Source organism: Bos javanicus, chromosome 10, assembly GCF_032452875.1.
Source record: "Bos javanicus breed banteng chromosome 10, ARS-OSU_banteng_1.0, whole genome shotgun sequence".
NCBI lineage: Eukaryota > Metazoa > Chordata > Mammalia > Artiodactyla > Bovidae > Bos > Bos javanicus.
Genome location: NC_083877.1, coordinates 40,265,809 through 40,290,728, shown reverse-complemented (window position 1 = coordinate 40,290,728; position 24,920 = coordinate 40,265,809). Strand labels below are relative to the sequence as shown.

The window sequence follows — 24,920 nt, the reverse complement described above, 5'->3', positions numbered from 1 at the left end:
TTTGAGCTTTCAGACCTGAAAGGAGGGGCCGAGGGAAGCTGGAGCCCCTGGATGGGTCCCATCTGACCACCATGAAAGGATTGTTTTGTTCCTTTTAGTGTACTGTACAGATGTAGTCCTTTATATGATTGCCATCAGTGGCGAGTCTGGAACGCTCCAAAGCCTTCTAAGTTGTGGTAACTGCAATTTCAGCTCTACCCTACCTGTGTTCAAAGCTGTATTATTTTGCCTTTTTTGGGTGACTTATTTTGTTTTTAAACTAACTTTGTTCATGCTCTGTGTTTAAGGGTTCTTTCTAATTTTGTGGCTGTTTAAAAGTACTAGAATAGTAATTGCAGCAAGGCAAATGAAAAGAAGAAATCCAAAGTAGATAAGATAGAATTTTGTTTTAGCTAGAGGGCTTACTTTCACTAGACTTGGCATATATATATTGCAGCAAGAAGAGTACCAGTGGAGAATTTTAGAGAGTCTCAAGGAAGGATATATAACTTTCGGGGAAGGATGAGTGGTGGAAACATACTGATAGATAACTACACATCCATGGGGGGTGGGAAGGGAGGAGGGATAGAGAGCAGAATAAGAAACTATCTTGGAGAGTGTCAGCCAAGACACTAAATGTATATTAACATATAGTGCTTCCCTGGTGGCTCATGGTAAAGAATCCGCCTGCAATGCAGCAGATATGGGTTTGATCCGTAGGTCAGGAAGATCCCCTGGAGAAGGGCATGGTAGCCCACTCCAGTATTCTTGCCTGGAGAATCCCATGGACAGAGGAGCCTGGCGGGCTACAGTCCATTGGGTGCAGAGTCAGACGCGACTGAAGCAACTGAGCACACATGCATGCATATTAATTATATATTTATAAATTCAGTGTATGTTTATAAAATCAATATAATATATATATGTAGTCTTGGTTTTTTATGAAGTCTAAGAACTGTAGTGAACTGGTAGCTATAGTGCAGAAATAATTTAAACTTGTAGTGATTATTGATAGTATGCAAATTCACTTATTTCAAAAAAGACTGATAAAATTTAAATAATCTTAGAAATGCTTTATTATTCACCTCGCTTATCAGATTATATCTACTCTCTACTGTGTAGAAAAAGATTAGATCATATGGATGCATATGAATTTAATGCCTTAAAGTCTGTCATTTAACAATGAGTTTATTCCAAAGGTGATGCCATAAAATCAGTGTTGTCTGATGATGGACGTGTTTTTTATTGTGATGTCCAGTGAGCATTCCATATATAAGCTCATACAAATGTGGAAATAAACTTCCATTGGCAGTCCATTATTTTAAAAATTGCTGTGTTGTCTTTTACGATGACTTTGGTGAAAATTTTAGAAATCAGTGGGGTTTCAGTTTTCCCATTTATGTAACAATCTTCAAAGTAAGAGAAGTCGCTGTTTGGCCCATTATGTTATACTTAAAGCAGACCCAGTAATTAGCAGGAAAAATATAGAGACAGTGTTTGAAAACTCAAACATGCCTCCAGCAAAAGGTTTCTGAGCTAAAGAAGTACTTGCTTCAAAACTACACAGGCAAGTAGGGAAAGAGGAAGCAAGAGTTTAACAGCATTATAAAATCTAGATTTTTTTCATGTTAATTGAATATCTATAAAATAATAAATCACCTGTTATCTCAAAAATTATATGAGTAGCATAAATGACAAACAGACAGTGTTAAAATAAACCCTCTCACAGGCTAATTCAAGGTTTACTGCCAGGTACAAAGTAATCTGGACATTTTAGCAGAGATCAGATAGTACACAGATACTCACTTTGATTCTTCAGTCAAATTTAACAGTTACACTCCATCATATTTTACTGTCTGCTTCGAAACTGGAGTCAAATGTATTTTAGTTATAAGGTATAACCTTATAGGGCTTATTGGTCTTATGCTGAGGTTTTAGTGATCTTGATGGCTCCTTGTCACTCTCTTATCTCTCCTCCCAGGGGAGATGCAGTGACTTTTCTGCTTGGAAAGATTGGGAGGAGGAACAGGGTCTACTCTTCAGTGTTTCCAGTCCCACTTGGGATAGTGCCAGAAAACCTACACAGGAGGCGAAAGCTCAGATCATTGTGTACGATCTTTGTGAAGCTGGTTAGTCCATGCAGTTCTGGGATCAGTATCAGAATACCCATTTGCTCACGGATATCAGCCACATTTTACAGTTTCAGTTTTATCAGTTGTCAAGGTGAGATTTGGTTTTATTTCCCAGTTCAGAACTGAGACTGGGGAGAAGGGTGATATTGATTAGATTCCTTTGAATTCTAATAGTTTTCACCTACACTGGGAGGAAGGTGGCTGAGGGTTTGAGATTGTCCACTAGAATCACTGGAATAGCTTTTAAAAAGTGCGTTTGGCTTGCTCTGTCTCTCCTCTCTCCAACTGACCTCACTCCCCTTCAACCCCTGTAAATACCCGCACTGAGAACCCGCTTGTTGAAATACCCACTTATGATTTTGCTTAGTGTAGTCTTGCACAACCCCTATTTCATTCTCTGACTATCCCAGGCTCTATGCTATGAACGTCTTGTCTGTTAGCTCACACTAGAGTCATTCACTTTAGTGGTATCTTGGACAGTCCCTTAATGCTCGGTGTAGCCACTGATCTGGATAACTGGAATTATCCTTAAAATGTTCATGAATTTAAAATGTTCCATTATTTTTAATAAATATACATTATTATAGAGTGGTTGAAATAGTTGTTTTGGTGGGAATTAAAAGCACCATTAAATCAAATGTTATTTCATGTTCTGAATCATTTTTTTATATTACTTCAACATCTATTCCTGAGGAGGTCAAGAGAAATAAATTATATTTCCTCATCTTGTTGATGGCCATAGATGTATGAAAGAGCCAAATCCTTAATAGGTACAATCTTTTAAAAAAATCTAAACCCCACATGTAGTGAGTACTATTATTGGCACCATTTTATAGAAGGAGGGACACGGAAGAACTAGGTCACTGTTAAGCCCTAGAAACATATGTCTTACTTAACATCTTCTGAATGTTTTGAATGAACTAGTTGATGTTTGAGATATATTTAAAAAATTGCTATGATTCTTGTTTAGCATTTTCTTCTTATTTTACCCAGTTAAAATGATGAACCAGTAGAGATTTAATCTGATTAGGTAGCATTTTAAACCTTGTGTACTGGAGGGTTCTAAACTAGGAATCTTGACAGGTTTTCACTTGTAGGTATTTCTGAGAATGAGTTAATTGTGAATGCATCTAAGTAATATGAATTAATTAAAGAATGTTATATGAGAATTAATCCATAATTATTCCATTGGTTAGCATAATGGATATAAACATAAATAACATGAATACATGCAACAAGGTCAGTAGTTGTCTTAAATAGGCTTTCTGATCTGTAATTGAGTGGAGTGTATCTGGGGGAAAACATTGGTTTAAAAAGTGAATAACCTGTTTCTGGACAGATTTAACTTTTTTCAATGGGGAAAAGAGGTTTTAATAGGTTAAAGTTTATTAATTTTATTTATACACTTTAAAAACCTTGTATACTTTATACTATATAAAAAGTTTATATATTTTTAAATTGATATAGTTAATTTACAATCTTTTATTAGTTTTAAGTGTATAGCAAAGTGATTCATTTATGCATACACACATACACACACATATATATATTCTTTTTCAGGTTCATTTCCTTTATATGTTACTACAAAAAATTGAGTATAGTTCCTTGTGTTATACAGTAGGTCCTTATTGTTTACCTGTTTTACATATAGTAGTGTGTATATGTTAATCCCAACTCCTAATTTATCTCTCCCCCTTCTCCTCTATTCCCTTTGGTAACCATCAGTTATTTTTTTTTTATGTCTGTGAGTCTGTTTCTGTTTTGTAAATAAGTTCATTTGTATCATGTTTTTAGATTCAGCATTTAAGTGTTTTCCTATGAGATTTTTTTTTTTCATCTGACTTACTTCACTCAATATGATAATCTCTAGATGCATCCATGTTGCTTCAAATGGCATTATTTCATTCTTTTTTATGGCTCAGTAATCTTCCCTTGTTTAAATGTACCACATCTTCTTTATCCATTCATTAGGGTACTTCCATGTCTTAGCTATTATAAATAGTGCTGCTGTGAACACTGGGATGCATGTATGTTTTTAAATTAGAGTTTTCTTCAGATATACATCCAGGAGTGGGATTGCAAGATCATGTGGCAACTCTGTTTTTAGTTTTGTAAGGAACATCCAATTTTTTGTTGATGGGCGGGGCTGTGTTCCTTCCCTGTTGTTTGACCTGAGACCAAACTATGGTGGAGGTAATGAAGATAACTGCTACATCTTTCACAAGGAACCTCTTCCTCAAAATATGCATTCTCATCTCTTGGTGAATATCTGAAACTACATTACACAGCTCGCACATTTCTTTGCTTTAAGACTTCACTAACGGGTTAACATGCAAAAATTATTTCCTTGGGAGATATTCTAGGCGGTTTGCCATCTAATGAAAAACAAGGCTATTAGGACCCAACAGAGCTGGTACTGACTCTTGGTGGTAGCTGGCTGAGTGGCCATAGGCAAGTTAGTTTTACTCTAAGGTCCTAATTTGCTCTTCAGGAAAATAAGGTAACAGTGGTTACTTCAGAGTTGGTGTGAAAAAGAAATGAGAAAATTATAGCAATTATCACAGTAATTGGCATATTGCTATTGTTCAGTTGCTCAGTTGTGTTCTACTCTTTGCAACCCCATGGACTGCAGCATACCAGTCTTCCCTGTCCTTCACTGGAAGATGCTTAAAACTCAACATGAATGGCTGCCTGAAGCTCTTCCCTGACTCCCATTTTCTCTTATGGGAGAAAACATGGTATGAGTAGGTCTTCAAAGGATGCTGAGAAAGGAGGGTCCGCGAGGCCCAGGAGGAGGAAACCTGCAGACAAACTTGGTCCACTTTTAATATGGTCAGACTTAGATTTTAGGAATGTACTTGCCTAACAAGTCATGAACCGACCCCATATTTTAAACTGGATATGAATTTTACTTTGTATTTTTTTAGCTGAGGAAGTAGAATGTTTAAAGTATATTCCACTTTATGTGGATAATATGTTTCCTGAGCCAGAAATGTTATTTCAGCACTTATTTCAGGAAAAAAAAAAAAAAAACCTTATACAGATAGCACTTAAAGGGCACAAACAGTTACAAATTACTTGGAGAAGGCTGAAGGCTTTTCAAACAGGAGCACACCCAAATAACTTTGCATGGCCAAAAGTGAAAAGTATCAGATGATAAATGCTGTATAAGATGCTTAAAGACAATTCACTTTTGGGGGTTAATGAAAGTTAAAATGCACATGCCAGTAGTTATAATCTTGGGTGTCTAGAACTTTGACAAGCTTAAGAAAGTTGTAGAACCTATTTTGTGGTTGTTTTAAAGCTTATATATATAAATGTTTTCATTTTAAAGTAGAGTAAAAAATAGTTCTTTTATATCAGTGGTCTTTCCATGAGGGTGCATAACCTCCTAAATTACTTATGTGAATTCTCTGCAGTGAGTTTTTATCCTGCACCTAGTAAATGTCACTCTCCATTCCAGAGACAGGCATTTGATAAAACACAGGAAACAGGTACAATATAGAAACGTATAGTTTAAATATAAAATAAATGTAGTGAGTACTGTAGAAAAGTAATATTGGGGTACAGATTAGGGGAAACAATGGCACCCCACTCCAGTACTCTTGCTTGGAAAATCCCATGGACGGAGGAGGCTGTTAGGCTGCAGTCCATGGGGTCGCTAAGAGTCGGACACAATTGAGCGACTTCACTTTCACTTTTCACTTTCATGCATTGGAGGAGGAAATGGCAACCCACTCCAGTGTTCTTGCCTGGAGAATCCCAGAGACGGGGGAGCCTGGTGGGCTGCCGTCTATGGGGTTGCACAGAGTCGGACACGACTGAAGTGACTTAACATAGCATTTCTTGGATTAACTATTTATTTTGACCTTGGAAAATATTTCCACATAAGATGGCCAGAGTTTTCCCCTCTAAATGCTGCGCTCAGAATCTCCAAATAATTGTTTGTATTATAGTTCTGGGGGCTTCCCTGGTGGCTCGGACAGTCAAGAATCTGCCTGCAATGCAGGAGACCTAGGTTCGATCCCTGGGTCAAGAAGATCCCCTGGAGGAGGGCATGTCAGCCCACTCCAGTATTCTTGCCTGGAGAATCTCATGGACAGAGGAGCCTGGCGGGCTACAGTCCATGGGGTCACAAAAGGTCAGGCACAATTAAGTGATTAACACACAAATGGATTTGGCAGGGTCTAAACAGAAGTTGCGGAGAAGGCAATTGCAGCCCACTCCAGTACTCTTGCCTGGGAAATCCCATGGATGGAGGAGCCTGGTAGGCTGCAGTCCATGGGGTCTCGAAGAGTCAGACACAACTGAGCGACTTCACTTTCACTTTTCACTTTTCACTTTCATGCATTGGAGAAGAAAATGGCAACCCACTCCAGTGTTCTTGCCTGGAGAATCCCAGGGATGGCACAGCCTGGTGGGCTGCCGTCTATGGGGTCGCACAGAGTTGGACACGACTGAAGCGACTTAGCAGCAGCAGCAGCAGGAGCAAACAGAAGTTGATGAATCACTTGTCTTACTGCTGCGGGAAGATCAAGCTATATTAAGATGATTAATTTCTCACAGTTTTGTTCAGGAGATGGTGGGGAGGTCTTCATGAATGAACTACTAGCACCTATTAACCATTCCTGAGCCAGCATCCATGAGGAGTGGGTACAACTGTGCTGTTCAGTGATGCCTTCTCCACCGTGAGGTATAGATATTTCTTGATTTTATATGGTTCACATTGAATATCTCAAGCCATTACCACTTGTGTGGTCACAAGATTGCAAAACAAGCTCATGGTGATTTTTTGGCAAGATTTTTAGCTTTTTGTATTTTTCTCCCATTGGGGGAAAACACTCAATGCTGTAAGTAGATCAGTAGTCGATCTTATCACATTATAAACACAATTTTCCCAGGGGGCTGGATAAGGCCATTTCCTATATACACAAGACCATTAACCTGTTTTAAGTAATTGAATAGCTATTGACTACTAATTTGAACATACTGAGTTAAGTTAGCTTATTAACCAGTTTTCTGAAATGCAGTCTCACATCCCTTCCGGCCTACACGGTGCAATCAAAACCACTTCGTCTGGATGTAGGGCCCTTCCTTCTGTGTCTATGTGTTCTGATATCCTTACCAACCTGTTCCTTGCAAGGATCCTTGTCCTTTCTGCCATCCTCATTTGGCTCCTTGATAAGTTGTTACTGATCAACGCTGCTACCTCTGACCCTTGCTGCCCCACCATACAATGATGTGAACCATTTCCTGGCTACAAATGTTAGTCTTAGGCTCTTGGCAGTGGCCACAGTGCAAACCAGACTTCACTTGCTCCTTCCCTTTGCAACCATGTCTGACAAACCCCATAAGGCTGAGGTAGAGAAGTTTGATAAGTTGAAATTGAAGAAAACACAAACACAAGAGAAGAATGCACTGCCTTCAAAAGAAACTATTGAACAGGAGAAGCAAGCAGGGAGTCAAAAGTAAGTCACAATACCTGCACTGCCAGAATGCAATGTACATTCCACAAGCAATGCCTTATTTTACTTCTTTTAGCTGCTAACTTTGTAAGATGCAAAGAGGTTGGATCAGCTTTAAATGACTGTGCTACCCTTTTTCACATCAAAGAAACTAGAACTACTAACAATGGGTAGGCCACTTCTCTCTCTCTCTCTCATCTGCCTGTCTGACTAAAAGGAAAGGAAAAGTTGGTGAAAGAGGAAGCTGGGTGGGACAACAGTGAACTTTAGAGTAAAAAGCAAGCTGGTCCAAGATGTCCTGTGGGCTGTGAAGTACAGTTTAGACTGCCATTTCCTTTTTGTTAAAGTGATTTTAAATACTGGAACGTGCACTTTTTAAATACACAAATAAAAAGTTTTAAAATGTAAAAAGAAAATGTTGGTCTTAAAGGGCACAGAAGAGTGTGTTAAAATTATTTTGCCTAAGCTAAGTAGTTCTGTTGATATATAGCAACTAAAATAACTTTATTCTTCTCCCACTAATAGCAGTAAAACTGAAAGTGAAAAATAAGTGGTGAACAAAGTTGGTATATCATTAGTTGTAATGTCCCCTTGTTCCATAAGCAACAGTGAAATATCTGTCTTTATAAAGATAAACATGAAGATAAAATACCTATCTTCTGGTGCTTTATTTTCTCCTTTTTCATACTCCAGTCGCTATTATCAGAGACTAAAGCTACACAGATTCAGAAACAACATATATCTGGAGACAAATGTCAAGTAATTTGTTTTCTCCTGAAATATGCATTGTAATAGAGAAATGCATGTTTATTTTCTTGGACATGTATTTCTTATAGGAAATCTTAACATTAAAAATAATTTGATTTTTGCTATTACCCAAATATCGTTAGCAAACAATAACCAGAAATTTTTGAAATTCAATTATTCTACAGTTCCTGGGCTAATTAAAATTTTGGACGATTTGGTTACACTAGTTTATGCATGTTTTAAAAAATTTCAAGCTTCCTAGTTTTACAACCTCTTCAATGCATTCTATTGTTTGTTAATAGTCTTTAAACTGGGCTTCTCCGTGGCTCAGCGGTAAAGAATCCGCCTGCAAAGCAGGAGGTGCAGGAGATGTGGGATTGATCCCTGTGTCGGAAAGATCTCCTGGAGGAGGGCATGACAACCCACTCCAGCATTCTTGCCTGGAAAATCCCATGGACAGGGGGCTTCACCTTTCAATGCAGGGGGTGTGGGTTTGATTCCTGGTTGGGGATTTAGGATCCCACATGCCTGACAGTTCAAAAAACCAAAACACAAAGCAGAAGCAATGTTATAACAAATTCAGTAAAGACTTTAACAATAATTCACATCAGAAAACATTTGGGAGGATTATAGCCCTCCAGGAGACTGGAGGGCTGCAGTCCATAGGGTTACAATGAGTTGGACATGACTGAAGCAACTTAGCATGCACACATTCACTAAGCTATTGATAAAAGTTTAAGCAATAGAGAAAACTGGTGAATTTTTTTTTTTTTAAAGCAAAAACTAAAAACCAATTCTTTGTTGTTCATGGAGCGAGACATTTCAATTTTGCACAAGAAGCATGCTTTCTGACTCACAGCAGCTCTTTTTGTCCTACAAACTGTTTCTTCCCAGTGGGAAGCACATCATATCATACATCTTTATACGTGTACTGTGTGTAGTAGGAAAGGGTGGTCCCTTTTCAAAGTGGTGTGGGTGGATCTGCTTACACAGGCAAACTGCACCTGTAGTATTTCCCCAGTGAGATTGAGGCTGGAGGCTGCAATTCTGGGCTCACTCTACACAGTTAGGTCTCAATTACCTCTTCTGATGAGGAATAGCAGATATCTTGTGCCCAACATGGTGATTTCTAAAGTACATTTTTTAAAAGATATTTTTTGATGTGAATAATTTTTAAAGTCTTTACTGAATTTGTTATAATATTGCTTCTGCTTTATGTTTTGGTTTTTTGAGCTATGAGGCATGTGGGATCCTAAATCCCCAACCAGGGATCAAACCTATACCCCCTGCATTGGAAGGTGAAGTCTTAGGTGGCTCACACAGTAAAGTCTGCCTGCAATGCAGGAGACCTGGGTTCAATCCCTGGGTCGGGAAGATCCCCTGGAAAGGGAAATGGCAACCCACTCCAGTATTCTTGCCTGGGAAATCCTATGGACAGAGGAGCCTGTCAGGCTACAGTCCATGGGTCGCAAAGAATCAGACAAGGACTGAGCAACTAATACTTCTTCTAACCACTGGACCACCAGGGAAGTCCCCTAAAGTACATCTTGAACATACGGAATATGTATTTAGCATTTGGGTTAAATTAATTCCTTTCTGTTCAGTTTAGTTCAGTCACTCAGTCGTGTCCGACTCTTTGCAACCCCATGAATTGCAGCACACCAGGCCTCCCTGTCCATCACCAACTCCCAGAGTTCACTCAAACTCACGTCTATCAAGTCAGTGATGCCATCCAGCCTTCTCATCCTCTGTCATTCCCTTCTTCTCCTGCCCCCAATCCCTCCCAGCATCAGAGTCTTTTCCAATGAGTCAACTCTTTGCATAAGGTGGCCAAAGTATTGGAGTTTCAGCTTCAGCATTAGTCCTTCCAATGAACACCCAGGACTGATCTCCTTTAGAATGGACTGGTTGGATCTCCTTGCAGTCCAAGGGACTCTCAAGAGTCTTCTCCAACACCACAGTTCAAAAGCATTAATTATTGGGCACTCAGCTTTCTTCACAGTCCAACTCTCACATCCATACATGACCACTGGAAAAACCATAGCTTTGACTAGACGGACCTTTGTTGGCAAAATAATGTCTCTGCTTTTGAATATGCTATCTAGGTTGCTCATAACTTTCCTTTCAAGGAGTAAGCGTCTTTTAATTTCATGGCTGCAATCACCATCTGCAGTGATTTTGGAGCCCCCAAAATAAAGTCTGACACTGTTTCCACTGTTTCCCATACCATTTAAAAAGAGGTTTGTGGCAAGATCTAAATTTCCCTTTGTTTTCTGAGTCCTGGTTTTGATAGAAAAGGGAAGTGATTCCAAATTGTGTCATGTGTCAGGAAAAAGGTACATGGTATGAGTTTTTGACTGGTGAGGCAGTCAATTCTGTACTCGCTGTCTGGGTAGTTCCTTTGTCAATTCATGCTTTATGGTAACATATTCTAGGTGTTAAGGACATAGTAGTGAGCAAGAAAGGAAGGTCACTGATCTCATAAACTGCATACTTTAATTGAGAAAAATAAAAAGTAAAAGAAGAAAAATATTAAAAATTCAGTTAGTGATTTGTGCTATGAAAATTTTATAACCTTGTTAATATGTAAAAGATTAAATGGGGAGGGGGCATCATTAAATACAGTGATTGGAGGCAACCTCACTGAGAGAGCAACACAAAGAAGAGACTTTTATGGCAGTCAGGAGACAGTCATGGGCGTGAGTTGAGCATGTTTGAGAAAAACCAAGACCAAAATAAAGAAGAGAGTTGAAGGAAATGATGAGAGACAGGAAAGAAGATAGATTACTTAGATACCATATTATGAAATACACTAGTACTATGTAATCAAATAGCAATAGTGATTATTGGAACCTACTGTAAAAGCTAGTTCTTTTGGGAGGAATGCTTACTCTTCTTTGACTTGTGAGAAGGAATTTCATAAACCTGCCTCAGGATTCATGTTAAAGTTATTTTGAGGAATTCTGAGACTCATTTCTTTCATTGTAACCATTGTAAAGGCGCTCCCCAAGTGGCACAGTGGTAAAGAATCCATCTGCCAATGCAGGAGACTCAAGAGATGGGGGTTTGAATACTAGGTTAGGATGATCCCCTGGAGGAAGAAATGGCAACCCACTCTGGTATTCTTGCCTGGAAAAATTCCATGGACAAAGGAGCCTGGTGGACTACAGTCCATGGGATTGCAAAGAGTTGGACATGACTAAGCATACAAACACACACACAACGACTGTAAAGCTGATCTATGAGAACATTGGATATTACCATAATTTTGTTCCCTTGAATATTTGCTGGGCTGATTTGATGTGCTTTTCCCCGTTCCTGTAAATGATGTTATTCTATCTATAATGTCTTATAGAAAAAGTTTCTAATTTTCTCTTTATCTACTAGCTGACTCATCCATCCTTGTGGGTCCATATTCTTCTCTTGTAGTTAGGACTTCCTTGTAGTTGTAAGAAAAAACGTGTGTGTATGCATGCGTGTATGTACACTTACACAAAGATACAAACACACATGTGTTACCACTGAGCTCTTTTGTTTCTTATCTTTAAGCAGGAAAGTAATGATTGCCTTCATTCTCCCTCATGGAGGTTAAATAAATTGATGAGTTTATAGGTAAATGCTGTTACTCATTAAAAGTTTTGGCAATAAGGAGTTCATGATCTGAGCCACAGTCAGCTCCCAGTCTTGTTTTTCCTGACTGTATAGAGCTTCTCCATCTTTGGCTGCAAAGAATATAATCAGTCTGATTTCGGTATTGACCATCTGGTGATGTCTGTGTATAGAGTCTTCTCTTGTGTTGTTGGAAGAGGGTATTTGCTATAACCAGTGCATTCTCTTGGCAAAAATTTGTTTTGTACTCCAAGACCAAATTTGCCTGTTACTACAGGTATCTCCTGACTTCCTACTTTTGCATTCCAGTCCCCTATGATGAAAAGGACATCTTTTTTGGATGTTAGTTCTAGAAGGTCTTGTAGGCCTTTATAGAACCATTCAGCTTCTTCAGCATTACTGGTTGAGGCATAGACTTGGATTACTGTGATAATGAATGGTTTGCATTGGAAATGAACAGAGATCATTCTGTTGTTTTTGAGATTGCATCCATGTACTGCATTTCGGACTCTTTTGTTGACTATGAGGGCTACTCCATTTCTTCTATGGGATTCTTGCCCACTGCTGCTATATAACGGTCATCTGAGTTAAATTCACCCATTCCAGTCCATCTTAGTTCTCTGATTCCTAAAATATCAGTGTTCACTCTTGCCATCTCCTGTTTGACCACTTCCAACTTATGTTGATTCATGGACCTAACATTCCAGGTTCCTATGCAGTATTGCTCTTTGCAGCATCGGACTTTACTTCTATCACCAGTCACATCCACAACTGGGTATTGTTTTTACTTTGGCTCAGTCACTTTATTCTTTCTGAAGTTATTTCTCCATTGAGCTCTAGTGGCATATTGGGCACCTACTGACCTGGGGAGTTCATCTTTTAGTGTCCTATCTCCTTGCCTTTTCATAGTGTTCATGGGGTTCTCAAGGCAAGAATACTGAAGTGGTTTGCCATTCCGTTCTCCAGTGGACCATGTTTTGTCAAAACTTCCACCATGACCCTATCGTCTTGGGTGGCCCTACGTGGCATGGCTCATAATTTCATTGAGTTAGACAAGTCTGTGGTCCATGTGATCAGTTTGGTTAGTTTTCTGTGATTGTGGTTTTCATTCTGTCTGCCCTCAGAAGGATAAGGATAAGAGGCTTATGGAAGCTTCCTGACCAACTGAGGGGGAAACTGGGTCTTGTTCTGATCAGGGGAGCCATGCTCAGTAAAACTTTAAGCCAATTTTCTGTTGATGGGTGGTGCTATGTTCCCTCTCTGTTGTTTGACCTCAGGTCAAACTATGCTGAAAGTAATGAAGATAATGGAGACATCCTCAAAAGGTCCCTTGCTCCCACTGCCACACCCAGTGCCTCCAACCCTGTAGCAGGCCACCGCTGACCCATGCCTCTGATGGAGACTCCTGGACACTCAGGGGCAAGTCTGGGCCAGTCTCTTGTGGGGTCACTGCTCCTTTCTCCTGGGTGCTGGTGCACACAAGGTTTTGTTTGTGCCATCCAAGAGTCTGTTTCCCAAGTCCTGTGTAAGTTCTGGTGGCTCTGTGGTGGGGTTAATGGCAATCTCCTCCAAGAGGGTTTATTGCCATACTGAGGTCTGCTGCACCCAGAGCCCCTGCCTCTGTGGCAGGCCACTGCTGACCCGTACCTCCACAGGAGACACTCAAACATGGTTCTGGCTCAGTTTCTGTGGGGTCTTTCAGTCCTGGTGCGAACAAGGTTTGTTTGAGCCCTCTGAGCATCTCTGGTGGGTATGGGATTTGATTCTAAATGCAACTTCACCCCTTCTACTGTTTTGCTGGGGCTTTTACTTTGCCCTTGGACATGGAGTATCTTTTTTGGTGGGATCCAACATTCTCCTGTTGACGGTTGTTCAGCGGTGAGTTGTAATTTTGGAGTTCTTGCAGGAGATGAGTGAATGTCCTTCTATACCACCATCCTCCACCATCTTTTGTAGATTTGATGTGAAGGTGGTGCCAGTGTGAAGAATCCACCTGCCAACACAGGAAACATAAGACATGTGGGTTTGATCCTTGCTTTGGGAAGATCCCCTGGAGAAGGAAATGAAAACCCACACCAGAATTCTGTCCTGGACAATGCCATGGACAGAGGAGCCTAGTGGGCTATAGTCCATGGGGCTGCAAAGAGAGAGACATGACTGAGCACACACACATACACAACTTACTGCCAAAATGAGACTTAAATTGAAGAAAGTAAGGAAAACCAATAGACCATTCAGGTATGACCTAAATCAAATCCCTTACAGTTATACAGTGGAAGTGACAGTTTTGAGGGATTAAATCTGATAGACAGGGTGGCTGAAGACCTATGGACAGAGGTTTGTGATATTGTACAAGAAGCAGTGATCAAGAACATCCCCAAGAAAAAGAAATGCAAAAAGGCAAAATGGTTGTCTGAGGAGGTCTTACAAATAGCTGAGAAAAGAAGAGAAGCTAAAGGCAAAGGAGAATAGGAAAGATATATCCATCTGAATGCAGAGTTCCAAAGAATAGCAAGGAGAGATAAGAGAGCCTTCCTCCATGATCAATGGAAAGAAATACAGGCCAACAATAGAATGGAAAAGACTAGAGATCTTTTCAAGAAAATTAGAGATTCCAAGAAATATTTCATGCCAAGATGGGCACAATAAAGGACAGAAATGGTATGGACTTAACAGAAGCAGAAGATATTAAGAAGAGGGGAAAGAATACACAGAAGAACTATACAGAAAAGATCTTCATGATGCAGATGACCATGATGGTGTGGTCATTCACCTAGAGCCAGACATCCTGGAATGTGAAGTCAAATGGGCCTTAGGAAGCATCTCTATGAGCAAAGCTAGTGGAGGTGATGGGATTCCAGTTGAGCTATTTAAAATCCTAAAAGATGATGCTGTGAAAGGGCTGCACTCAGTATGCCAGCAAATTTGGAAAACTCAGCAGTGGCCACAGGACTGGTAAAGGTCAGTTTTCATTCCAATCCCAAAGAAAGGGAATGCCAAATAATGCTCAAACTACCACACAATTGCACTCATCTCACATTCTAGCAAAGTAATGCTCAAAATTCTCCAAGCCAGGTTTCAACAGTATGTGAACCATGAACTTCCAGATGTTCAAGCTGAATTTAGAAAAGGCAGAGGAGCCAGAGATCAAATTGCCAACATCTGTTGGATCATCAAAAAAGCAAGAGAGTTCCAGAGAAACATCTATTTCTGCTTTATTGACTACGCCAAAGCCTTGGACTATGTGGATCACAACAAACTGTCGAAAATTCTTAAAGAGATGGAAATACCAGACCACCTGACCTGCCTCCTGAGGAAGTAACAGTTAGAACTGGACATGGAACAACAGACTGATTCCAAATTGGGAAAGGAGTATGTCAAGGCTGCATATTGACACCCTGCTTATTTAACTTATATGCAGAGTATATCATGCAAAATGCCGGGCTGGATGAAGCACAAGCTGGAATCAAGATTGCTGGGAGAAATATCAATAACCTCAGATATGCAGATGACACCACCCTTATGGCAGAAGGGGCTTCCCTGGTAGCTCAGATGGTAAAGCATTGGCCTACAGTGCGGGAGACCTGTGTTCAATCCCTGGGTTGGTAAGATCCCCTGGAGAAGGAAATGGCAACCCACTCCAGTACTCTTGCCTGGAAAATCCTATGGACCCAGGAGCCTGATAGGCTATAGTCCATGGGGTCACAAAGAGTTGGACACGACAGAGTGACTTCACTTCACTTATGGCAGAAAGTGAAGAACTAAAGAGCCTCTTGATGAAAGTGAAAGAGGAAAGTGAAAAAGTTGGCGTAAAACTCAACACTCAGAAAACTAAAATCATGGCATCCGGTCCAATCACTTCATGGCAAATAGATTGGGAAACAATGGAAATGTTGAGAGACTCTATTTTTGGGGGCTCCAAAATCACTGCAGATGGTGACTACGGCCATGAAATTAAAAGACACTTGCTTCTTGGAAGGAAAGCTATGATCAATCTAGACAACATATTAAAAATCAGAGATATTACTTTGCCAACAAATATCTGTTTAGTAAAAGCTGTTTTTCGCAGTAGTCATGTATGGATGTGAGAATCGGACTATAAAGAACTCTGAGCCCCAAAATTGATAATTTTGCACTGTGGTGTTGGAGAAGACTCTTGAGAGTCCCTCGGAAAGTAAGGAGATCCAACCAGTCCATCCTAAAGGAAATCAGTCTTGAATATCCTTTGGAAGGACTGATGCTGAAGCTGAAAGTCTAGGACTTTGGTCATCTGATACAAAAAACTGACTCACTGGAAAAGACCCTGATGCTGGTAAAGATTGAAGGTGGGAGGAGAAGGGGACGACAGAGGATGAGATGGTTGGATGGCATCATCGACTTGATGGACATGAGTTTGGTAAGCTCTGGGAGTTGGTGATGGACAGGGAAGCCTGGTGTGCTGCAGTCCATGGGTTTGCAAAGAGTTGGACATGACTGAGTGACTGAACTGAACTGAAAATATGAACCTGAGGAAACTCTTGTTAGTGGGCACATGCCAATAGCATTGGTAGAACAAAATACTTTAAACTGTAGAGAAAAAATGAGGAAAAAAAAGTGGGATGAGAATCAGAGTATATTTGCTGTGTTTCCCTCTATGACAAACTATCCTCCAGGTGTTTAGTAGCTTAAACACAGCTATTCATTGTTCCTGGCATATTGTGCCTGGTACAGTGGTTCTTCTGCTGGTCTTGCCTGCACTCTGTCTTACAGATGCTTTAGCAGGGGGTCACGTGGGACAGGTAGTCCTATCTTCATGTTGTCTTTCTACCTCCAGGAAGCCAATCCAGGATTCTCTGCAGTATGATGATCTCAGGGTTACAAGAGGATGAGAAAGAGTCTTTCTTGGAAATTGCTGGGTATCATTTCCATGAAAATCACAAAACCTGCCCAGGTTCAAGAGGGATTCTGCTTCCTGAGGGAAGGAAATGCCCAGAAAGTGTGGCTATTTGTAATTTGAGAGAACTAGAGTGAGATCAAGATTCTGGAGAAAAGAGGAGCAGAGATGAGAGCAGTGATGGAAAAAGGGGAAAACAGGAGGAAGGAGGTGCATAGGAGGAGAGAAAAGTGACATCTGTAGTATCCAAGTAAAAGTTACCAGTATTCCTTTCACATTTTATTCCCATTTGACTCAAGGACTATCAATCAATTACATGTATGTTCAGCAAAGTTTTCCAAGGATTTAGAGACAATGAGTATGGAGTAGGGAAAGGAAGAGAAAGGAAAGCAGCAGAGAGAGACTGTAAGAGATGAATGGGGAAGAGGAAATAAATCCATTTATAATTAGCTCAGTCTTTGGACAAGTCAAAGCATTTTCTAACCAACATCTTGCAGAATGTAGATCTCTTATTCCTTCAGAGGAGCAACCTGACACAGGAGCATTTTCAGCATGACATCAAATAACACCCGTTTTTGAAGCAGCACTTCTTTGAGCAGTGATGATTTTATCTCCACTGTACGTAATTTGAGGATGTACTCCAGTGCTTTGGACTAATACATCACTTTGAGGAACGAGTACAGACTGATGTATTAGTTTAATAATGCATTCAAATGAAATCGAATAGTTTCATTAATGACTGGGAAAAGATTGTAAAAGCAAAATCAATTAGTGGTAAGACAGAAAAATTAGAATCCCTTTATTTAAATCATACAGATGGAAAAAGTAAAAATATTGCTTGTCTCTGTTTCCTGGCAGACAGACTGTGTTGTTGGTTAAAGAGCCATGGTCCTGTTTCTTATTGGGGTAGATTTTATGTAGGCTCATTAATCTAAGCCCCTAAATTGACCAGATGAACTTGCAAGGATAAGCAGGCTCCTGTGGCTTTGTGTGGGCAGTAATTGAATGAAAGTTCTGTATAGGCTCTATTTAATGTATGACTTATAGCTCATGTTGTTTCCTTTTTCACTGATAGCCTTAAGCTTTCAGACTTAATAAGTACCTCACTTGGACTCCAATGATATATATCAGAACAAAGTTCAAAAACATGCAGCATTCAATGTAACCTTCTGAATTCTTGGGCCACTTGCATCCAGTACATCATGTCATCATGTTTCATAGTCCTGTGCAAGAGAAGTCCTGAGTCCTATGCAAGGGAAGCATGGGTGATGGGCTAGTTTTCTCCCCAAGCTCCATCTTTCGTCAGGTTTACATACTACAAACAGATGGTTACGTTTTCCTGCCTTTGGAAGCCTCGAGCAAAGAATTTAGGTGCTTATAATTTTCCCCTTTCCCCAAAGATATTCCTCTTTAAAGTCTTCTTTACTGGAAATAAGTTTTCCATAGAGATCTAGCGGTAAACTAAATATATGTAAATTTCAACCTAGTAAGAGAGGAAATATAGGTGGTCTCTTTTTCCTGCTGTTTTTAGAGGAATTGTAATTGTTTGTGTTTTACAGAGCTTCAGAACTGTGTAAACACCCTCAAAAAAAAAAAAAACCAAAGTGGAATTATTCTATACTGTTTTAATGAGTGATGCATCTGTTCAAAGTTAATGCTGCTCATTCCTCTTGGCACTGTCTGATCTAAAAGCAGGCACTAATTAGTGCTTTTACTGCACTCACTCTGTGCTGGGCCTCTTGGTCTCAGCTGTCTCTTTGGATTTAGACTAACTGGTCTTCATGGTACACCTTTGTGATTGGGCCTGGCAGTTCGTTGGTTAGTTGTTTAACATTGTCATTCCATAAAAACATTAAGTTGCTGGTATAAGATGGCTCAGTGGATAAAGAATCCACCTGCAATGCAGGAGACACCAGAAATGTGGGTTCGATGCCTGGGTGGAGAAGATCCCTGGAGGAGAAAATGGCAGACAACTCCAGTATTCTTACCTGAAAAATCCTATGGACAGAGGGGCCTAAAGAGTTGCAAAGAGTCGAACATGACTGAGCGCACACACACTTTGATAAGATTGAAGTAAAACGCATGCTACTTATTTAAAAAATAATTCTGTTTAGGTTTAAAGTAGTCATAGATTTACATAGTCCTGAGAGGAGCTTGCTTAGATTAAGTATGTAGCATCAACTGTGGCATTCCTGTTCTTTTTAAATGAGTGAATTTCCTTTAGTGCTCTTACCTAAAACAGTACATAGTATCTCCCGGAAAATGAACTTAAACCAGAACTCCAAAGCTAAAAGAGAGAATATAAGTTTTGTCTTTGTATGGATTCATGAGACTTTCTTACATTTAAAAGAGAGGTCAAGTTTTACTAAAGAATATCTGTTAGTATGGACCCAGATACACACAAGCTTGCTTTCATTCCCAGAGCTACATATACGCTGGGTTAACAGATCTAAACACTATTCACTGATGGAGCTGCGTCATGACCTATGGCCTTGTCTCAGATGCCATTGAAACTGGAACAAAATATCTTTTACCCATATTTTTTAAGAACCAAATTTGAGTTTCATCTCAACTATGCATGTAATTCTGACAGAGTCTTATCTTTCTTATTTAAAAAAGAAAGAATGTTTTATTAAACCACTTAGTTGCAGTACAGTGGAAAAGGAAGTGAATAGAGTTGTTTCATCCTAGACTATTGACTAATAATAGAATATAGGTTTATATGTAAGCATCCTTTATAATTTAAGGGCCATACATAAAGCTCTTGCTCCCTGACATTTTCTAATCTTCCAGAAAAATAACTACTTTGAATCAATACACTTTTAAAAAAATTCTGTATCCAGGATGCAGAAGACTATTGGAGAAAGTCAGAAGTGTTGATTTCTAGCACAGCAGACACATAGCCTGTCACCTCAGATGGGTCCTGAGTCTTGCTCTGAAATCAAGACTGTTCCAGTCTCTCCTCGTTACTCTCTGAAGCTCTTACCAAGAACCAAGATTAAGTCGCTCAGTCGCGTCCGACTCTTTGCGACCCCATGGATTGTAGCCTACCAGGCTCCTCCGTCCATGGAATTTTCCAGGCAAGAGTACTGGAGTGGGTTGCCATTTCCTTTTCCAGGGGATCTTCCCAACCCAGGGGTCGAACCTGGGTCTCCCGCATTGCAGGCAGACGCTTATCTCTGAGCCACCAGGGAAGCCCCTGAAGCTCTTACAGACCTTCAGTATTTCTTCATACCCTCTGTCTGACTCCTCAGATTTAGCTGATGGTATCAACTAGCATTTATTCTGCAGAGTAAAAGGACCTCATCAACCTATAACCTAGTTGATGCTCAAAAATATTTGTTTAATTAAATGCTTAGTGTTTCTGTTTGAGTTGATATCAACATCAAACATTCCATCAGCTTCTACTGTCTTTGGAAATCTTGTGATAACAGACTTGCAGATGCTAGACATTTTGTGGCACATTTCTCTTCATATTGCAGAAGATGCTAGCAATAACAGCATGTAAGTCTAGTATCCCTAAATTAAAATTCCTTGTTAAAGTTGTTTGTTCAGTCAGGGGAAACTTACTGGTTAACATAACTTTTCAGTGTTTGAAAATGAGTTTTATTCAGCTATCAAAAAGACACTTAAGGCTGCCTTTTAGCAACATTGATAGATTACACCAATTTAAGTGAGCTCTTTCTAGCTTTTTTTTTTTTTAATGATCTGACATGCAGACACACATTTCTGAAGTAGTTATAAGGACAAGAGTGACTGAGGCTGTTACTGTGGACCATAAGCATCCCCACCTGTGGGTTTGGGTGCATTTCTTTGGTCCCAACAGCCTGACACTCCGAGGAACCAAGACTCTTGAGAGCCCTTGAGAAGTAACACAATTCTGTTACATCCAAAAATAGTTCAGTTCAGTTCAGTTCAGTTGCTCAGTGGTGTCCGACTCTTTGCGACCCCATGAATCACAGCATGCCAGGCCTCCCTGTCCATCACCAACTCCCAGAGTTCACCTAAACTCATGTATATCAAGTCGGTGATGCCATCCAGCCATCTCATCCTCTGTCGTCCCCTTCTCCTCCTGCCCCCAATCCCTCCCAGCATCAGAGTCTTTTCCAGTGAGTCAACTCTTCGCATGAGGTGGCCAAAGTATTGGAGTTTCAGCTTCAGCTTCAGCATCAGTCCTTCCAATGAACACCCAGGACTGATCTCCGTTAGGATGGACGGGTTGGATCTCCTTGCAGTCCAAGGGACTCTCAAGAGTTTTCTCCAACACCACAGTTCAAAAGCATCAATTCTTCAGCTCTCAGCCTTCTTCACAGTCCAACTCTCGCATCCATACATGACCACAGGAAAAACCATAGCCTTGACTAGACGGACCTTTGTTGGCAAAATAATGTCTCTGCTTTTGAATATGCTGTCTAGGTTGGTCATAACTTTCCTTCCAAGGAGTAAGCGTCTTTTAATTTCATGGCTACAATCAACATCTGCAGTGATTTTGGAGCCCCAAAATATAAAGTCTGACACTGTTTCCACTGTTTCCCCATCTATTTCCCATGAAGTGGTGGGACTGGATGCCATGATCTTAGTTTTCTGAACATTGAGCTTTAAGCCAACTTTTTCGCTCTCCACTTTCACTTTCATCAAGAGGCTTTTGAGTTCCTCTTCACTTTCTGCCATAAGGGTGGTGTCATCTGCATATCTGAGATTACTGATATTTCTCCCGGCAACTTGATTCCAGCTTGTGCTTCTTCCAGCCCAGCGTTTCTCATGATATACTCTGTGTATAATTTAAATAAGCAGGGTGACGATATACAGCCTTGACGTACTCCTTTTCCTGTTTGGAACCAGTCTGTTGTTCCATGTCCAGTTGTAACTGTTGCTTCCTGACCTACATATAGGTTTCTCAAGAGGCAGGTCAGGTGGTTTGGTATTCCCATCTCTTTCATGTAGTCATTAATTCAATAAGAGTTAGGTAAAGTATTAAATTATCCTCCTGAGACAATTGTACAGTATTAGAAAGGAGAAAACCTAACATAGCCATGTAGCCAATACAGCTGCAAATCAAATATATCTCCTTTCTTTGTAAATTTGAATTACATTTATTTATTCTATATGGTATAAACTGGAAACTAAATCAATTCTTATTTTCCATCTCTGATAGTGATACTACTGAGTATATTCAGAACATAAATCGGTTGTCTGCCTAAATCTGTATTATGTTCTAAATCGCTGCAGATGTGTCCTATTCTTTGCGACCCCGTGGACTGAGGCAAACAAAATCACATACTTATATAGAGCCTATTCTTTTTCATGGAGTTAAACTGATTGATGGAGTTAAATGAAAAACTCCTGACTCCTTATTCTAAGCACATGCCACTTTCTGCTACTTCTTGTAAGAAATATTGAATGCAGTAAAATTCTCAGCTGTGTGTAAGTGATTTGAGTTCCCTGTATTGCTTTTTCTTTCTGTGCCTAAGTATACATCAGTAATTATCTTAATTTGATTTGCTGCCATTTGAATAAAATAGAAAAACAAAACAAAACAGGACTTGTCTTAGTTTCCAACTGACTTCATTCTTTCCTGCTAGCAGATTTTCTGTCTAGTTACGTTTCAGATGGAATGATTTGACAGATTCCTTTTAAGTTAAAAATCATTGACTCAATTATGGAATATCCTCCTTGTTCATAATGATACTGTGAAGCATACCAGAGGAGGACAGACATGATGTCTTTCCCAAGTGATCTTATTATCTAGTTTAGGAGATGAAATAAACTGATGGGAAACAAATAGAGAATGACATGCTGTTGGTGTTGCGTTCCAGTTTCATGATTCCTTCTAAGCTATATTCTGTCTAGGTATTAAAAATAACCCTTTCTTATAATGCAGCAATCCCCAACCTTTTTGACACTACAGAATGGTTTCATGGAAGACAATTTTTCCATGGACTGAGGAGAGGGGTTGGTTTCAGGATGAGTCAAATGCAGTAGGATTTGTGCTCCTATGAGAATCTAATCCGTCTGCTGATCGGATCAGAAGGTGGAGCTCAGGCAGTAATGCTAGCAAGGGAGCGGGTGTAAACACACAGGAAGCTTTGCTGGCCTGCTGCTCACCTTCTGCTGTGCAGCCCAGTTCCTAATAGGCCATGGACCTGTACTGGTCTGTGGCCTGGGTGTTAGGGACCCCTCTTATAATGTATTTGCAAAAGTTAATTCTCCTAGTTCATTGTTTCTGTGGAGAAAAGCACTGAACTACATTGAGGGTGAATAATCTAGAGATGATTACTGCTTTTTTCCTTTTAAATTATTGTTATCATGGTAAAATTTATGTAACATACTATTTATCAGTTTAATCATTTGTAAATGTACACATTCAATGTCATTATATACATTCATTAAGTTTTATAACCATCACCACTGTGTACACTCAAAATTTTTTACCTCTCCCAACCTAAATTCTATATCCATTAAATAGTAATTCTCCCGTTTCTTTTTCTACTTTCTGTTTTAATGAATTTGTCTATTCTAGATTCTTTGTCATACAATATTTGCACTTTTCTGTCTGACTTATTTTACTAAGCATGTTTTCAAGGTCCATTCATACTATAGTATATATCAAAATTTCATTCCTTTTTTGTGGTTGGAAAATATTCTATATGTATACATCATATTTGCTTTATCCATTTCATCTGTTGATCAACACAAGTTATTAACACCTTTTTGCTATTGTGAATAACTTATGAAATTTGGTGTACAAACATCTGTTTGAGTTCTACTTTCAATTATTTTAAATGTATACCTAGGGGTAGAATTTCTGGATCATATAGTAGTTCTATGCTTAGCTTTTTAGAAACCATAAACTATTTTCCACAGTGGCTACACCGTTTTATATTTCTACCAACAATGTATGAGGATCGTAATTTCTCAACATCATTGCCAGCACTATTTATTTATTTTATTGTAGCCTTCTTAGTAGATATGAAGTGATATCTCATTGTGGTTTTGATTTACATTTCCCTAATGACTAATGATGTTGAATGCCTCTTTGTGTGTTTATCAAAGCTTTCTTTTCCAAAATATATACTAACACATACTTTGTGTCTAGACCTTATAGATACAGTGTTTGTTAAGCTTTATACTTGATGTCCTAGTAAATCAGTATCTGTCCTTTCCCAGGGCTAGAAGAATTATATCTGGAATGGCAAGTCTGGACCCTGTTATTATTTTATTTTAAATAAATCTTCCATATATGTAACATTCTTTTTGACTGTAATCTACTAGATTTTAAAAGAGGAAGCCATTGTAACAGCTGTTGAACCCAAGCAAGGGTATATGAAACTGTTTTAAAGTTGTTATAGTAATGATGATTAGGGAGAAGGATGTTAGCAGAGATCATTTTGATTCAAATAACTATTAACTTTTCATTTTTATATTTATAAAATATCTCTTTTGAAAGGGAACATAAAGTTATTTTTAAAAAATTAATTTCTAAGATGTAAAAATACAAGGTTAAGGGTCATAATAAATTCCAAGATATCCCAAAGGTTAATCATATTATAGTTGGAATATTTTACTGACATTATTGTTTTTAGTTCATTGAAAAGTGTTGGTGAATTTGCTAGAAAAAAAGAGAAAGTTTCATCTAGGATATTTTCCCTATTGAGTTTTACTGAAAAATAATGTTTCTTTAAAAAAAACGGCCAGACTTCTACATAGAGGTCATTTCTTGACTATGGAAACAGACAATCTTAGTCAGTCTGTGAGAAATAGTTCTAGAGAATTTGTTTATTTTGATGATTCCTTTATCTTTTCTTTAACTACCTATTAAATTTAACCTTAAAGGAAAATTTTTCGTGACTTCAGCTTCTTAAAGAAAGGTCTCTTGATTGCTCGAGCACACCCATCTCTCAAAGAATAACTCAGTCTTCTACAAGAAGAAGACTTTGATGGGATTTTGAATGTGTGGCCTCGGTGTGGTGACACAGTGACTCAATAACACATTAGCACAAATGCTTTGTTTGATGTGTTAATAGTGAAAGAAAATGAAGTCGCTCAGTCGTGTCCAACTCTTTGCAACCCCGTGGACTGTAGCCCACCAGGCTCCTCCGTCCATGGGATTCTCCA

At 39.3% G+C, this 24,920-nt stretch overlaps 2 protein-coding genes across 2 annotated transcripts in view; both read left to right on the top strand.

Annotated features, from left to right (window-relative positions):
* The window catches only part of MDGA2 (MAM domain containing glycosylphosphatidylinositol anchor 2), a 913,329-nt gene that overhangs the window by 59,244 nt on the left and 829,165 nt on the right, over positions 1–24,920 (top strand). The gene's annotated exons all lie outside the window — the stretch shown is intronic.
* LOC133256135 (thymosin beta-4-like) lies at positions 1,895–23,382 on the top strand. Its single transcript, XM_061430939.1, has one exon. It carries the CDS (start codon positions 7,446–7,448, stop codon positions 7,581–7,583), a length of 138 nt encoding a protein of 45 aa, XP_061286923.1. The 5' UTR covers positions 1,895–7,445; the 3' UTR covers positions 7,584–23,382.

Bases quoted from the DNA above. Each gene is read 5' to 3' on its own strand.
- LOC133256135 (XM_061430939.1), top strand. From the start codon at position 7,446: ATGTCTGACAAACCCCATAAGGCTGAGGTAGAGAAGTTTGATAAGTTG.